Source organism: Equus przewalskii, unplaced genomic scaffold, assembly GCF_037783145.1.
Source record: "Equus przewalskii isolate Varuska unplaced genomic scaffold, EquPr2 ChrUn-13, whole genome shotgun sequence".
Taxonomy (NCBI): Eukaryota; Metazoa; Chordata; class Mammalia; order Perissodactyla; family Equidae; genus Equus; species Equus przewalskii.
Window position 1 is genome coordinate 10,969,637 of NW_027228750.1, and position 17,622 is coordinate 10,987,258.

At 38.9% G+C, this 17,622-nt stretch overlaps 1 protein-coding gene across 4 annotated transcripts in view; it reads left to right on the top strand.

The window, feature by feature from the left end:
- The window catches only part of VAV3 (vav guanine nucleotide exchange factor 3), a 352,547-nt gene that overhangs the window by 279,147 nt on the left and 55,778 nt on the right, over window positions 1-17,622 (top strand). For all 4 annotated transcript variants that reach the window (XM_070608037.1, XM_008518842.2, XM_070608038.1 and 1 more), the window contains one exon: window positions 17,076-17,212. In XM_070608037.1, the coding sequence (XP_070464138.1) occupies window positions 17,076-17,212 (137 nt within the window). The remainder of the gene's footprint in view (window positions 1-17,075; window positions 17,213-17,622) is intronic.

Genomic DNA, 17,622 nt, shown 5'->3' on the forward strand with positions numbered 1-17,622 from the left:
ACTGCCTATGTTTTCTTCTAGAAGCTTCATGGTTTCGGGTCTTACATTCAAGTCTTTAATCCATTTTGAGTTGATTTTTGTGCATGGTGTAAGGTAATAGTCTACTTTCATTCTTTTGCATGTGGCTGTCCAGTTTTCCCAACACCATTTGTTGAAGAGACTCTCCTTTCTCCATTGTATGCTCTTGGCTCCCTTGTCAAATATTAGCTGTCCATAAATGTGTGGGTTTCCTTCTGGGCTCTCAATTCTGTTCCATTGTTCTCTGTGTCTGTTTTTGTGCCAGTACCATGCTGTTTGGGTTACTATGGCTTTGTAGTATATTTTGAAGTCAGGGAGTGTGGTACCTCCAGCTTTGTTCTTTTTCTCAGGAATCCTTTGGCTATTCAGGGTCTTTTGTTGTTCCTTATAAATTTTAGGATTCTTTGTTCTATTTCTGTGAAAAATGTTGTTGGAACTTTGATAGGGATTGCGTTGAATCTATAGATTGCTTTAGGAAGTATGGGCATTTTAACAATGTTAATTCTTCCAATCCAAGAGCACGGAATATCTTTCCATTTCTTTTAGTCTTCTTTGATTTCTTTCAACGTTTTATAGTTTTCAGGGTACAGATCTTTCACCTCTTTGGTTAAGTTTATTCCTAGGTATTTTATTCTTTTTGTTGAATTGTAAATGGGATTGTATTCTTAATTTCTCTTTCTATTACTTTGTTGTTGGTGTATAGAAATGCAACCGATTTTTGTATATTGACTTTGTATCCCGCGACTTGACTGTATTCCTTTATTGTTTCTAAAAGTTTTTTAGTGGAATCTTTAGGGTTTTCTAGATATAAAATTACGTTGTCTGCAAAGAGTGACAGTTTCACTTCTTTTCCAGTGTGGATCCCTTTTATTTCTTTTTGTTGTCTGATTGCTCTGGCTAGGACTTCCAATACTATGTTAAATAAGAGTGGTGACAATGGGCATCCTTATCTGATTCCTGTTCTTAGAGGGATAGCTTTCAGTTTTTCTCCATTGAGAATGATATTTGCTGTGGGTTTGTCATATATGGCCTTTATTATGTTGAGGTATTTTCCTTCTATACCCATTTTATTCAGAGTTTTTATCATAAATGGATGCTGTATCTTGTCAAATGCTTTCTCTGCATCTGTTGAGATGATCATGTGATTTTTATTCTCATTGTGTTAATGTGGTGTATCACATTGATAGATTTGCAGATGTTGAACCATCCTTGCATCCCTGGAATGAAACCCACTTGATCATGACATAGGATCTTTTTAATGTTTGTTGTATTCGATTTGCTAGTATTTTGTTGATGATTTCTGCATCGATGTTCATCAGTGATATTGGCCTGTAACTTTCTTTTTTTGTGTTGTCCTTTTCTGGTTTTGGTATCAGGATAATATTGGCTTCGTAGAATGAGTTAGGAAGCCTCCCCTCTTCTTCAAGTTTTTGGAAGAGTTTGAGAAGGACAGGTATTAAGTCTTCTTTGAATTTTTGGTAGGATTCACCATGGAAGCCATCTGGTCCTGGACTTTTATTTTTTGGGAGGTTTTTGATTGCTGCTTTGATCTCCTTACTGGTGATCGGTCTATTCAAATTTTCTACTTCTTGGTCCAGTGTTGGAAGGTTGTATGTTTCTAACAATTTATCACTTTCTTCTAGATTATCCAATTTGTTGGCCTATAGCTTTTCATAGTATTCTCTTCTTATCTTTTGTATTTCTGAGGTGTCTGTTGTAATCTCTCCTCTTTCATTTCTGATTTTATTTATTTGAGCCTTCTCTCTTTTTTTGTTGGTGAGTCTAGCTAAGAGTTTGTCAATTTTGTTTATCTTTTCAAAGAACGAGCTCTTGGTTTCATTAATTTTTTCTATTGTTTTTTTTAGTCTCTATTTCATTTATTTCTGCTCTGATTTTTGTTATTTCTTACCTTCTGCTGATTTTGGGCTTTGTTTGTTCTTCTTTTTCCAGTACCTTTAGATGTGCTTTTAGATTATCTAATTGGGATTTTTCTTCTTTGTTGAGGTAGGCCTGAATTGCTATAAACTTCCCTCTTAGAACTGCTTTTGCTGTATCCCACAGATTTTGGCATGTCGTGTTTTCATTTTCATTTGTCTCCAGGAATTTTTTGATTTCTTCTTTGATTTCTTCATTGACCCAGTTGTTGTTCACTAGCATTTTGTTTAATCTCCACATTTTTGTGCCTTTTCTGGTTTTCTTCCTGTGTTTGATTTCTACTTTCATACCTTTGTGGTCAGAAAAGATACATGGTATTATTTCGATCTTCTTAAATTTTTTGAGACTTGTTTTGTGGACTAAGCTGTGATCAATCCTGGAGAATGTTCCATGGACATTTGAAAAGAATGTGTATTCTGTGGTTTTTGGATGAAATGTTCTGTCTAGATCTACTAAGTCCATCTGGTCTAATGTGTCCTTTAAGGCCAGTGTTTCCTTATTGATCTTCTGTTTGGATGATCTATCCACTGGTGTAAGTAGAGTGTTAAAGTCCCCTACTATTATTGTGTTACTGTCTATTTCTCCTTTTATGTCTGTTAATAATTGCTTTATATATTTAGGTGCTCCTATGTTGGGTGCATAAATATTTAGAAGTGTTATATTTTCTTGTTGGATTGTTTCCTTTATCATTATGTAGTGCCCGTCTTTGTCTCTTGTTACAGTTTTTGATTTAAAGTCTATTTTGTCTGATATAATTATTGCTACCCCCCCTTTCTTTTCTTTGACATTTGCATGGAATATCTTTTTCCATCCTTACACTTTCAATTTGTGAGTATCTTTAGGACAGAAGTCTGTCTCTTGTATGCAGCATATACATGGCTCCTGTTTTTTTAATCCAGTTGGCCACCCTTTGGCATTTGATTGGAGCATTTAGTCCATTGACATTTAAAGTAGCTATTGACAAATATGCATTTATTACCATTTTGTCCCTTTTTTTTTTCTGGGTGTTTTAGTAGTTCTTCTCTGTTCCTTTCTTTTTCTCTTGCTCTCTTCCCTTGTGGTTTGATGGCTATCTTTAGTAATATGTTTGATTTCTTTTGTCTTACTTTTTTTCTTGCTTGTTATAGGTTTCTGATTTGTGATTACCACAAGGATTTAATATACTATTCATGTAACAGTCTATATTGAGTTGATAGACTCTTTAGCTTGACCTCTTTCTAAAAGCTCTACTTCTTCACTCCCCTCCTCCCACATTATATATTTTTCAAATCATATATAGTCTCTTGTTTAGTGTGTGTCTATCCATTACCCTCTTATCATTGAAATTGGTGATTTTAGTACATTTGTCTTTTAACCTACATGTTATCTTCACAGGTAGTCAATCTGCTACATTTACTATATTTTTACCTTACAAGTGATTTTATTGCCTGGGTTTTTGTTGTTGTTGTTTTGTTTTTTTGATAATATTTTTTTAATCTCTATTTGTGGTCATTGCTTTCCCACTTAAATAAGTGCCTTCAGCATTTCTTGCAGAACTGGTTTCTTTGTGATAAACTCCTTTAATTTTTGCTTGTCTGGGAAGCTCTTTATCTCTTCTTCCATTCTGAATGACAACCTTGATGGATAGAGTATTCTTGGTTGTAGGTTTTTTCCTTTTAGCACTTTAAATACATCGTGCCATTCTCTTCTTGCCTGTAGGGTCTCAGCTGAGAAGTCCGCTGATAGCCTGATGTGCTTCCCTCTATATGTCAATTGTGGCCTGTCTCTTGCTGCTTTTAGGAGTCTCTCTTTGTCTTTAGTTTTGGACATTTTAATTATAATATGTCTTGGTGTGGGCCTCTTTGGGCTTGCCTCGTTTGGAGCTCTCTGTGCTTCCTGAACTTGGATGTCTGTTTCCTTCCTCAGGTTAGGAAAATTTTCATCTACTATTTCTACAAATAAATTTTCTGCCTCTTTGTCTCTCTTCTCCTTCTGGGACACCTATAATCCAAATGTTAGCATGCTTGATATTGTCCCAGAGTTCCCTTAGACTGTTTTCATTCTGTCTGATTCTTTTTTCTCTTTTCTATTCTGCTTGGGAGATTTCCTCTAGTCTTTCCTCTAGCTCGCGGATCCGTTCTTCTGCCTCCTCTACTCTGCTATTGAGTCCCTCTAGTGAATTTCTCATTTCCAATATTGTATTCATCATTTCTGATTGTTTTTTTTTTTATATCTTCCAGTTCTTTGCTGATGTGCTCACTGTGTTCATCCATTCTTCTCCGCATATCTGTGAGCATCCTCATGATATTTTGTTTGAATTCTTTGTTGAGTAGGTCGCTAGTTTCTGTTTCACTTAGTTGTTTTTCTGAGGTTTTGTACTGTTCCCTCGCTTGGAAAGTATTCCTTTGCCTCCTCATTATGCCTCTTTCTCTGTGCTATTTTCATTGTATTAGGTGAGTCAGCTATGTCTCCTGATCTTGGAGAAGTGGCCTTATGTATGAGATGCCTTATGAGGCCCAGCAGTGTGCTTCCCTCTCGTCACCAGTCCTTAAGAACCAGGAGTGACCCCTTTATGGGCTACTTGTGTCCTTCTGCTGTGGCAAGGTTGCTCCCACTGCAGGTACCCAGGGAGTCTGATCTTTCCTTCCCTGGCCAGCTGTTTGTAAATCCGGTTTGGGGAACCTCAGCGCTGTTGGATACAAAGTCTATCAGCACACTCTTATTGCAGTTTTCCTCTTAATTGGGATGGTACCCAGTGTAGCTGGTTGCTAGGCTCAGGGGCGTACAGCTGTGATAGGCCTCAGGCCTACTAGTCTGTTGTCAGTTCTCTTAGGAGTGCAGCTGTGTGGGGCTGGCCCTGGGCCTGGGGGCACGTAGTTGTTTCAGGCTTTGGAAGGTGGGGCTGATCCTTTTTATGGCTATTTGTGAAGCACAGGTCTTCTGTGCTTATTAGCCTTACCCCCCACAGGACCACATACATGTCAACACAGTCCTGGTCCATGCACACTTCTTAACCCCCTGGATTGTACCCTGACACCGCACTGCAGAGGCCCCCACCTCTCCACCAGTGCCCCTCACAGTTCACCTGATCCTCACACAGGCCCTGCCCTACAGAAGCAGACACCTTTGCCTGCCTGTAGAGGATCAAGGCACCCAGTCAGTGCAGGCTGAAAAGTAGCCTGAGGGCTTGCTGTTAGGTGGGGCCAGTCCCTAGGGCGGGTTGCCTGCCCTGGCTGAACTGGATTAAATCTGTGCTCTAGTGAGCCTGGGAGACCTCTGGGCTAACAGGCTAAGGGATGAATCTCAATGGCACCCACCAGAGTCCATGTCAGCCCACCTGGACCAGCTCAGAACAACGGCCCCCACCAATGTCTCAGTCTCTGGAGAGGTCCCTCCTCTCACCAAGATGCCCCCAGAGCCCACCAGGTGAGTCTCGTTTCACCGAAGGACTGTCAGCCTTCTCTCTGGTGATTTTAGGTTGCTGCAATGAGTGAGTTTGTGCATGGGCCCTTTATGACCTTGGTCTTTTCCGCTTTCGGCCTATAGCTTTTCTGGGTGTATGCTCACTGCAGTTAACAGCCAGCAAAGCCAGACAGTAAGACCCTCGTCTCAGTTGGGCTGAGTCTGAAGGATGCTTATAGCAGTATCACCCCCGCTCAGGACCTCACTCCTCCAGGGAGGGCTGCATACCTTAGGGTGGCTCCCGCCTGGCCAGCTGAGAAGCTCCCCTGCTCTCAAAGGTGGCTTTTTTCCTCTCCAGCAGGAATTTCTGCCTCCTCTGCCTTCGTCAGGACTGTCCCTTGTTGTGGGGGTTGTTTTTATCCAGTTTTCAGTTGTTCGTGGGAGGAGGTGAGTTCAACGTCTGCTCACACTGCCGTCTTGACGAGATCTCTCTCCACTGGAATATTTTGAATCTGATTCTTTTCCAGCTTCTTTGGGGAAAGGCAGTGATTTATTTATTAAGTATTAAAATTTGAAACAATCATGTATGACCTTTCCATGATCTTCCCTTGTTTTTCCCAGTCAACCTAGGAGTCCACCCTCACTGGGAGACAGAGTGGTATTGGAAGAACACCATTTTGTGCTTTGAGCTAGCTGTATGCAACTGTACTTGATTTGCTTCATATGTAAATGAAAATGTTTGACTAAATTATCCTAAGAACGTTCTTTGAGAGAATCACTATTCTGTGCTATGTACAGTGTTTCCATTGCCAGAACAGTATTATTTCAAAAGAATACAAAACTCAGTGTGGTTTCTGTCATCTTTCCCTCTTCTAATTATAGAAAGTGTTAAGAAGGAATGTTCATGAGAAGGGAAGAATGTTTTTGATTTGTGTATGTCCTTATGTAGATATATTGGTTGTTGATCTTTGGCCCCAGTGAAAGGGAATGTACACAAAAATTTGCCATAATAAAGTGAAGATATATAGCCAGCCTCCTCCTATGAAACATTGCTGGTCTTGAGTAAGAGTTATACCTTCACTTGTTTTCAAACTGCTAAGTTTGTCTATGTACTCAATCTGCTCACATCTGAATCCATAAGATTGTAACTAAATGGTTCTCTCTGACTTGAATTGCTTTTTTCATTTCAGGAAGAGGTTAAGGAAGAAAAAAAATCAAGGTAAACAACAGGGTAGAGACTAAAGCTGAGTTACCTGCAGATACTGTGATGGCTATGGATCCTCAGAGTTTGAAAGTGGGCTCATAAAAGTTTATAAAGACTAAGCAGATTGGAAGTTCTTCCAAGTTAATAATTTCAGTGTAGTGTCATTTTATAAAGAGATGACTCTTCTACTTTTCCTTTTTCCTGTTTCAGAAGTTTATTACAGAAGAATGTTCATAAGGATAGAGAGATTGTTTAATTTATGTGCATTAAAGTAGATATGTTGATTGTTGGTCTCTGACCTAAGAGCTCCCTGGCCTCTTACAGAAAAGCAGCACATCAAAATGATGGTTCAGAGTCATTTGCTTTCTCTGAAATTTTGCCGGTCAGGAATATCAATTGCATATTCTCTTCATTTTAACTTGTAAATCAATAAACCATGTCTGCACACATCGGAGTCTTTAGGGAATGCAACTGAATATGCTCTCTGCTACTCAAGAAAGTGTATCACAGGAAGGAGGGAGGTCAAGAGAAAAGAGGAAAATAGAGATGAGCAAGGGGGAGTGGAAGGATGAGACTAGAGCACATTGTTTTAGAAAGTATATGCTACTTTCTATGTTAGGACTTGTATTATTTTTATTCTGATTAAGCATTAGAATAAAAAAGTATTTTTTCCTCTAAATGATGCAAGTCACCTAATTTAAAGGGTATTTGGGATGAGTATAAATTATTAAAAGAGTCATTATTAAGGACCTTTAAGAAATGTATTAGCAGTTTCGCACATTAAAATTAATTTTATTTTCTGCAAAATTTCAGTTACATGTAGCATACTGATAGTTATAGGTAAAAGCACAAATAAATATAAACAGTTTAAAAGCAAGTCAAAAGTAATGATGAAGTGTAGTTTGTTCAATAAAAACAATATTTTTATTATTAAAAGCTAAACTTCATTATGAAAGTAATAAATGTTTATCATACAGCCTTAGGCAGTACAAATATACAAAAAAAGAAGGGAGAGCAGACAGATAAGAAGTAAACAGAGGCTGGCCCAGTGGTGCAGCGGTTAAGTGTGCATGTTCAGTTTCAGCGGCCCGGGGTTCACCTGTTGGGATCCCAGGTGCAGACATGGCACTGCTTGGCACGCCATGCTGTGGTGGGCCTCCCACATAGAAAGTAGAGGAAGATGGGCACGGATGTTAGCTCAGGGCCATTCTTCCTCAGCAGAAATGAGGAGGATTGGCTGCAGATGTTAGCTCAGGGCTAATCTTCCTCACAAAAAAGTAAATAACGATGTGAATTACAAGTTAGGGTTCATAATATAGACTATCTTGGCTGGATCCACTTGCTCAGGGTGTTTAAGCACCCTGTGATGTGATGAAAAACAGTGAGCAGGTGTGAGATTGGAACGAGAGGAGGTTGGAGAGTTCTCAGGGGCCCACAATAGTATAGTCTTGTAGACTATGGCCAGGAGTCCAGATTTAATTCTAAGTGCAGTAGGAAGGGTTTTAAATAGGAGAGTGCTATTATATAATTTATATTTTTAAAAAGTCATTCAGGTGGCTATGTGCAGAACAGTCAAGCATTATAAGAGTGGATAAGGAAAGGCCAATTTGAAAAGTAAATCTTAAATTGGTAGAAATAAAGATGGGAAGAAAGGGTTGATTAGAGAGCTATTTTGGAGGTATAGTCCAACTTGTGTGTTTGTGTTTGGAAGGGTGGCTTTTGGGAGAGAAAGATAGCTACCTTTTCCTTCTTCCAAAAGAATTTGTTGAGGGCTGGCCCGGTGGCGCAGTGGTTAAGTTTGCACCTTCCGCTTCTCAGTGGCCCAGGGTTCGCCAGTTCAGATCCTGGATGTGGACATGGCACCGCTTGGCACACCATGCTGTGGTAGGCGTCCCACATAGAAAGTAGAGGAAGATGGGCACGGATGTTAGCTCAGGGCCAGGCTTCCTCAGCAAAAAAGAGGAGGACTGGCAGTAGTTAGCTCAGGGCTAATCTTCCTCAAAAAAAAAAAAAAAGAATTTGTTGAGATAAAGAACACAATCTTTGTCACCAAGGTGGTCATAGTCTAGTATATGTAAACTCTACAAAGACTCTACATAGAAAGATGCTTATGTTCTAGTACCCATATTTTATACTAGTTAAGTAAATAATTTGGGTACAATAAGTGGTATTGAAGCAGTAAGCATGGGCATCTAGGGCAGTGTGTTTAAGGCACTTAACCCACACGTAAGAGAATGTTAGCTTTCTTAGCAGAAATGGTATTTGAGTTTTAAGGAATGAGAGGAGTAAGTCAGATGTTTTTCCCCCTTGGGTGGTAGGTGAGCTGGCTGTGAAGACGACAGCAAGTGTATGCCAGGAAGAAGGTGCAGCATGTTAATGAGAAATTGACCTGTTCAATAAATTTCAAATACTTCAACTGAACGTGTGTAGGTAAGGAGTGATGAAAGGACCAGATCCTCAAGACTGTGTACTATTAATTTTAAATTTCATCATTTGCTTTTATGCAATGTCACTGCCTGTTTTTCTGTTCCTCAAGTACTTCAGAATTGTTCCTGTCTCAGAGTCTTCATGTTTGTTGTTCAGCTTGCCTGTTAAATTTTTCCCTCCATGATACTGCCTTCTCCTCAGGTCTTAAACTTGACCTGATCACCTTCTCTAAAGAAATCTCGCCTCCGTCCCCCTGCCCCACCCCAACACATACCCTGGTCACGCTCTAGTCCAGTACCTTTCTCTAAATTCTTCTTGGGGGGCCCGGTGTTGCAACAGTTAAGTTCGCACGTTCCGCTTCGGCGGCTTGGGGTTCGCCGGTTCAGATCCTGGGTGCGGACATGGCATTGCTTGGCAAGCCATGCTGTGGTAGGTGTCCTACATAGAAAGTAGAGGAAGATGGGCATGGATGTTAGCTCAGGGCGAGTCTTCCTCAAATAAATAAATAAATAATAAATTCTTCTTTATGAGACTTATATCTGATATTATCACATTTTTCCATTTGTTTTTGTATTCGTCTTCTGCACTAAAATAGGAGCTTTATGAGGGAGGGACATGTCAGTCTTATTTACGGCTGCACAAGAATGATCTGTAAATATCTGCTGAATAAATGAATGAACTCATAGAACAAAGAATGAAAACTAGGTTACTGCCAAATGCCCTTAATTGTTTTTGCTTTCACTCGATCCTATCCCTTCAATATCCTTTAGGACTGGATTGTTAAAGGCTTGTTTTGGTTGCAAAGAAAGAAAAGAGCTCATATGCTCTGGAGAATGGGCATTCTCCTAGGAGGGTAAGAAGCAGCCCAGGAAATCTTCTCAGTCATCACTCTGGATCTCAGTGTTTTCCATGGAGGGGAAGAGTACAAGGCTTTATGGGAATCTTTCAGGACTAACAGTTCTGCAAACTAGTGATCTCAGTCATCTTTTCTTCTCAGAAGACAGAATCCATTGTTCCCTGCTGGCTTAGATATCCGCCTCCTGCTTTCATGTTCTGTAAGAGCAAATTGGATCATGTCTTTCTCATCCTCCAATGAGGACTGCCTTTTTGACAGTCTCCCTTCAAGCTTCCGCCTCACCCTCTGGTGTCTCACATGTTCAGCCTGTTTATTGCAATCTTTGGCTTACCTGCCATTCCTGATCCTTGGGTCTGATCAGAATAGCAGAATGATGTGATTTAAGTGATTATAACTTTCTGTAGAAAGAGTTGCATGTGGCCACTTGTCCACAGATCCTCAAAACTGCGTGTGGATGTGTCAAGCACTGAGAGTTCCAGAGATTGTCAAGTACAATGTATTTTTTTTTCCAGTTGAGCTTTGAGGCTCTGTCGTTAGAAGATACCAGGGAGAGTTTTTACTTTCCTTCTAGAATTCACGTAATCTTGGGGAGCTCTCATTCTTTCACCCCTCGAAGGAGAATTCTATCTCCTCTCTTCCTGCTCCCCAAGATAACACTGAACACCCAGCAGGGATTCAGATGATTCCCGAACATACATCAGTTGGTATCGGAAGAGCTTTTCTCTGCCACAACCTCCTTCCCTCTAGGTTTCAGAGAATGAAGACTGAGCTAGAAGGTTGGTAAATCAGGGTTTTAGTTCCATTTCTGCTTCTAACTAGCTGTTTGATCTTAGACAGTTTATTTACTACTTCGGTTCTTAGTTTTACAATGTAGAAAATGAGGTGATTGGGCTAGGGGATAATGCTCTTACTTTAAAATTATATTGTTGTCTCCTTTTTCTATCTTGAAAGAAGATGTTGACATAGCTCAGGCTGTACTCCTCAAACTGGACTCCTGCCGTCCCTAGGAGTGGTCATTTACTAGGAGGCTGGCAAATACACGGCACTTCATCTCAGAGTTTTGATCATATTTAAAGATTTTAGGGAAACATCTTTTTTTTTCACTAAAATGTAAATATTTGGTAGAATGTTAAATTTGCACGGATTTTAAAGTAGCATATGAAATTTTATAGTTCTCTTATATTTGGTAGTCTATAAAATCTTTTTAATAAAAGGAAAAAAACCTTCCAAAAGGCTTTACTATATCTTTCACCCTTGATTTATTAATACTCTATCAGGCAGTGCCAAAGAGTGACTAGTCAGTGCTTATAAAGTTGGAGGAAGGTATCTCTGTTCGATCCTTGTTTATATATGAGCAATGACGGTGCTATTTCGTTCATTTAATTCAGCACTGTTTATAAAAGTAAAGTACCTTCTCTGGGTGAAAATTTTTGAAATCGTTGATGAGGAGTGTTCCGTTTGTGAACAATTAGTTCTTTAGACCAGTTTGTTTTCCACCAAACTGTCTGCTTCTGTCATAACAGATGGTTTCCATTCCGAGGCTCCTTTTGCTCTGCTGTGAAGACCAACAAGTGAATGAGAGCTCCTTGCTTAGTGGGAAAGAGCCCTATACAGTGTGGTGGACAGGGGAAGCCCCGTATCCAGCATCCCCGGCCTCTTAACTTGCTTTCTGCTCAGTCTACCCAGCCTAGTCATCAGACCTGATGTTTAGATTGTGAACTTGTATCAGGAAGATCCAAGATGTTAATTTAAAGAGGATTTAGATGATCAGATGGCAGATAGTACTTATTTCCCTGTAGTTTTCTCAAAAACAAGTTTAGTCATGGTAGATATTAGGCATAGTACTTTGCTCATGAACCCACAAGAAAATGACTCCCAAACCTGGTTAGGATTTGGAAACCACACCGAGGAAATTTACAGAAAAAATAAAACACATATTCCAGGATCCTACTCAAGACTTACCAAAACAAAATTTACTGAAATTTTTATTGATAGGAATATTTTTTAAAGTTCCTACTGGATAAGAGCCCATGCCCAATTGTATTGTTGTCTTTCAGTTCACACGTGTGTCTATTCAGTGGATTATTGACTCTCTGAGGGCAGGAAGCATGTCCTTGCTCTGTTGTGAAACTTTCACGCTCTGCACTTGTGGAGTGCTGAGGACGTTTAAGGAATGAATGAATATGTTACGCTTGTGATCAGTTTCCCAGGATAAACCAACTACATCTTCTGACATCTTGTAAAACTAATTATTTCTTAATGTGACTGTGTTTAGATTTTAAATTAGGCTTCAGAGGTGAAAGGCCAGCACATGACTGACAATCCATTTATCTAGTACACAGCACTCTTCTCTAAGTTATTGCCCCAGGGAAATCCATTGCATTAGGGCAGTGATATCAGCATCATGAGTAGATATTAATTTATATTGTGGCAGTCATTCTTCTTAGAAGCCACAGCGGTTGATACTGGTACAGTAGGCTAAGTTCATTGAAATTTGAGGTTTATTTGAAAATTATCAGTGAAATAGTTTATATCTGGGACTCTTTCTAATAGGATCCTACCCAGAATTAACTTTTTGTAAAATACAGTTTTTTATTTTTTGACATGTGTCACTCTAAGTGGCATTGAATTCAGATTTGGAAGGAAATTTTGCTTCAGATCTCCTTTTTTAAAAACACTTCTGTATTGTTTTGGAAGACTGTAGCGTTCCACATAATTACATTGGCTTCAGTTTAATTAACCAGCACCCCGTGACTATTACTAGAGTATAACTGTCATTTTAGTATTGCTGATTCGTCTGTTGGTTAATTCGTCGTGCATAAGGATGACTTGTGGACCTTATCTGATTTAAGACTAGGCATATTTACTGATGTGAACAAAAATTAAAGGGCAAAACTGTCCATAAGTTATATATTAAGGATATAGTGAGCTGTATAGCAAAGCATTTGTTGTAGGGAATGAAACAAGCTAAAATAACTAATCATTTGGCAGGAGATCTAATTTTGTCTTAGTCATTTTAATTATATTCCCTTAGATAAAGATAATTGATTATATAAAGTTTTGGGATCTTCCCAGATTGCTGAACTATACATGTTGAAATTACACATGATGATTTTGCATTTAATATCTGAAGGTATATGCAGTATAAATTTTCAGATTTTGATGAGCAGCCCTGCAACTGTACCAGCATATCCATTGTAAATGCAGTTCTGGGGCAGAAAGAAACTAAACAAACTATCGAGTCTATGTATTTACTCAAGAAGAAAGAAGCAGCTTTCTGGGATGAGTTGTGAATTTATAATATAATGGAATTTATATTTTTTAAATCAATTTTTAGAAAAACTTTTGGCTACTTATTTCTGATTGGTCAGTGTCAATGAGGGAAACTACTGTTCTACTTTTGTGCTTTTATACTGTTTTACATCTCAGAATCCCTTGATGTATGGATAACCAAAGGACCATATGAATAGAGTTGTTTTGTTTTTTTTTTAAGGAACTAGGGATTTTAAGCTTGAACAAATTTTGAGAGGTTAATCTATAAGAAGGAGATTTGTCATCTTCAACATAATTCCAGATGGAAGGAGGTAGGTCAGTGGAAAGAAGTTACACAGAGAGACACTTCTGAGGAAGTTTCAGTTAGAGCTTGTTAATAAACTCTATACAACAATGACTGAATGGTCATAGAGATGTGTAGTGAATGTTCTATCTTGGATGTTTTTAAACAGAGGTTAAAACCTGTCAGGGATATTTTATAAGGGGAGAATGAAACCTACACTAAATCAACACGAAATGGCTATTCGAAATATGAGCATCTGTAAATCTAATTTCGTCTCTCTTCTTGATCTCATTTATGAGGTGTGATGCCTGCTGTGGCAGTAGATTGTGTTAACAATTATATTGATGGCTGAGTGCTGACATGAAGTTTAACCCACTCCATCTCTTCTTATTTTAATTGCATTTTTATCTATCAGTTAATGTGATTGTGTTCACCTTCTTAGCAATGTTACTGTGCATTTTTTTAAACAAGGGAAGGAATATAAAGGGGTGTTTTGGAAAGCAACCGTTCATCCCACCAGTACTGTAGAACTCCTACTACACGCATGCATCAGAGGCAAGGGGCAGAGGGTCAGAATTCATCGTGTCGCTGTGCCTTTGCTTCATTCCTTTTGTTCTTTGATTTCTGTAGCCTTATAACCCTGATGACAGATCATCCTGAAATGGGAAATACTGACCAATCAGAAAGAAATAGCAAAGATTATCCTAATAAATCACCAAAAAATATAAATTCCATTGTATCATAAACTCATAACTCATCCCACAAGAAAAACATATGATTCAAATAAGTACTGTATTTTGCAAGTCATTTATGGCTGAATTCAGGCTAGTAGCTTCGTCCTTTTGGGTGTTACCTGGGCTCAAGCAAAATTCTTGGCAAAGGTCACACAATTTTTGTTTTCGGAATGAGGTCAGCAAAATACCCTATGCTAGTGTGCTACTGGATTAACTTCCCAAAGGAAGCTCGTAACCAAGAAGAAAGTAATAGCAGAAAAAATAGAGTAAATGAAAAAATCAGGAATAAGCAAGACTATAAAAACCAATCCATCATTCCAAAGACTACTTAGTCATAAATAAGTCCTAAGACTACTTAGGTCTCAGTTCTTTACCAGAGTATATTCGTATATGTGCTATTTTTAATTTTAAATATTACAATTTTACTAGGCCATGTGTCGTGGACATTCTAGTCCATCAAAAAAGATCAATCAGGCAGCATTGCTCTGTCCCTGGCATTCCACAGCTTCTTTATGTAGCCTGGGCTTTCTATATTTTAATCCCTAATCTATATTTGCTTGGTGAAATGTCATCAAACTTAATTTTTTTCTCTATATATTCTGTGCATTTTCATTCATTTCTTCTTGAGAACAACTGGCTTGGGGATGTCAGCAATAAGAGAACTGCCATTTCCACCGTTTGTCACCTGGCACTGCTTCTTTTTGTCCTTGTGGGTCCTGGCCACAGAGACAGCTGCAGAGAAGGCCAGGACCTTTCTGAGCTCTCAACTGGCACCAGTATTCAAGGCCACGTCAGCTATTGCAGGTTTAAAAACTCTTCTTTCTTGCCTTCAGCCTGTATGTAAAAATTGACATAAAAACAAAATTATCAAGGGAGCCTGCTGAATGAAACGCTTTTCTTGCTCTGGAAATGCTCAGTAAAACTAAGGCTAACTATAACGCTGGCCCCCAAACATGGAATAACTGTCATGCGAACCAGACTCTGTTAAAACTTCTACTTGAGACTGCATCCTCTTTCATATATGAACTTCTAAATCAGTTGTTGTGTGCATGGGGTATTTAGGTTTCATTTTAAATTAACAACAGCAACTTAATAGAAAGTGTAAAATAAGCTCTTTCTGTACTCGGGGCAGCCAGCCCTGTGGTCTAGTGGTTGAGATTCAGTGCTCTCACCGCCTAAGCCCAGGTTTGTTTCCTAGTCAGGGAACCACACCACCCATCTGTTGGTTGTCATATTGTGGCGGCTGCGTGTTGCTGTGATGCTGAAAAGTGTGCCACCAGTATTTCACCCAGAGTGGACAGGTTGCAGCGGAGCTTCCAAACTGAGATAGACTAGGAAGAAGGACCTGGCCACCACTTCCTAAAACAATTGGCCATGAAAACCCTGTGAATAGCAGTAGAGCATTGTCTGATACAGCGCTGGAGGGTGAGAAGATGCTGCAAAAAGAACCACTGGGTTCCGCTCTGCTGTCCACTGGGTCATTGGGAGTTGGAATTGACTTGAGGGCACTGCCAACAACAATACTCAAGGCATTTATAGTGTGTTGAGAGCAAGTCTGATAAACACTTTACTAAGAAGAGTTCTCTTGTGTAGTGTTGTTTTTGGGAAAGACAGTAAAGTCTGCTGTTTGTGTAAGGGCGCCACTTTATAACATCTGGTAGGGAAACGCTCCATGAAAGATGCAGGATGAAAGTCATCCCTCCAGGGGTTCTGTGGCACAAGAACTTAAGCCAAGGGGAGATGTAGCAACTCTTAACATGCCTCAGCAGTTAGAGCAGCTAAATTAGGGTGAAGGGCTCAGTGTTTTTCAGCCCTTCTGTCTTCTGATTGACTGGATTCATTTAAAAGGTGGTGATTAAAACTTTTCAGTTGTTTAATTTATAGTCACACTTGTTTTCTCCCCTCTGGGGTGGTTATTGAAAAAGGATTTTGAGGACTTTATTAAACTGTTTGCTGAAGCATTTTCTGTAGATATTGAGGTCTTTTCTAGGTAACTTGGACATGTAGAATTGAATGACAGTCATTCATCCTTCTCTATTTAGTGCAGCATTTCCAGCTAGTTACAGCTTTACCATGGTCAATCATTAGAATAAAAAATTGTGAAGTGTAGTAAGCAATGACTTAAGTCCCATGTGCAACAAATAGCATGTTTATGGGCGATCTCTCTCCTAGGAGGGAACAGTTTCACCTCTAAATGAAAAGGTGACTGAGGTTGTCCATTTGTGACTAGTATTGGTGCAATTAGGCCTGTGTACAATTGAAGCTGCTGTTCTCATAAATGAAATATTGAACTGAGGCCTTCATTGCACATTCCAAGAAATACAAAGAAATGGGATGAATCTGTATGTCAAGTATTGTTGATGCTATTGGCTTAGACATGTTCCCTTTATTGGGTCTGTTTTGCAAGCCTAAATTTCAGCCTGAAGAATTTCTCCATATAAATGTCTTAAGTATTGCAGTGGCACATCCATCACCTTTTTGCTTTTGAATTACAAAGATAACCTTAAGATATGAGCCTTATACTGGGCAATGTGATACATACACAGAAAGGGTGAGCCTCCTTAGTGATGAAATCAGCCAATGCCCGAGAGGAAAGTAATAGGCAGAAAGGATAGAGTTGATGAAAAAATTGATTCTTTTCCATTAAACCGTACGTGATGTGTTTTTTATGAAGCTGGCATCAGCTGAAAGAGAAATATTTTTTCAACTAAAAAGAGATTGATGATGAGGGAGAGGAAAAGTATGTAAGGGATCAGGGGATAAATATCTGTCTTATTCCGTTACCATCTCAAATAATGAGAAAATTGAAAAGGATTCCATTGTAGTTACTTCTAATATTTACTTGGACTTGGTTCTATTAAAACTTTTTAATGTTAATAATGGCTTTTTTTTTTTTTCTTGAAAGTACATTTAGACTTCACACATCATTTTCTCAATTCTAAAAGTTGTGTTGCTTATTTTCAGGTTTACCAAAGATGCAGGTCATTAAGAACTATACTGGAACACCACCCCCAGCTCTTCATGAAGGACCCCCATTACACATCCAGGCAGGCGATACAGTTGAACTGCTAAGAGGAGATGCACACAGTCTGTTTTGGCAGGTACTATCCAAATTACAGATTTTAGACTTAATGGGTGATTTATTACCACTTAAAGAATAAAGCTCTTGTCTTTAGAAACTGATTGCATACTTTCAGCTTCAGAAATTTTACATGATGTGGGGAAAAAATATTTTTTATTAACCGTCCTCATATTTACCAACGCCAAAGTAGCAATGAGTGTTAGAACACTAAAGAAAAATAGTATTAGCACTGTGAATTATAATTACCATTTTTATTAAAAGTTCATACTTTGCCAGAGCATTTTTTCCAAACTTAGGACCTATGGGTAAGAACTAATTTGCATGGTTTTAATATATTAACAGTTCAGTTCAGGAGAATACCTAATTAGCTTACCAGTGCCATTTCTGGCCATATTTGATTTGTGCCTACCCACAGTATTACCTGAAGTT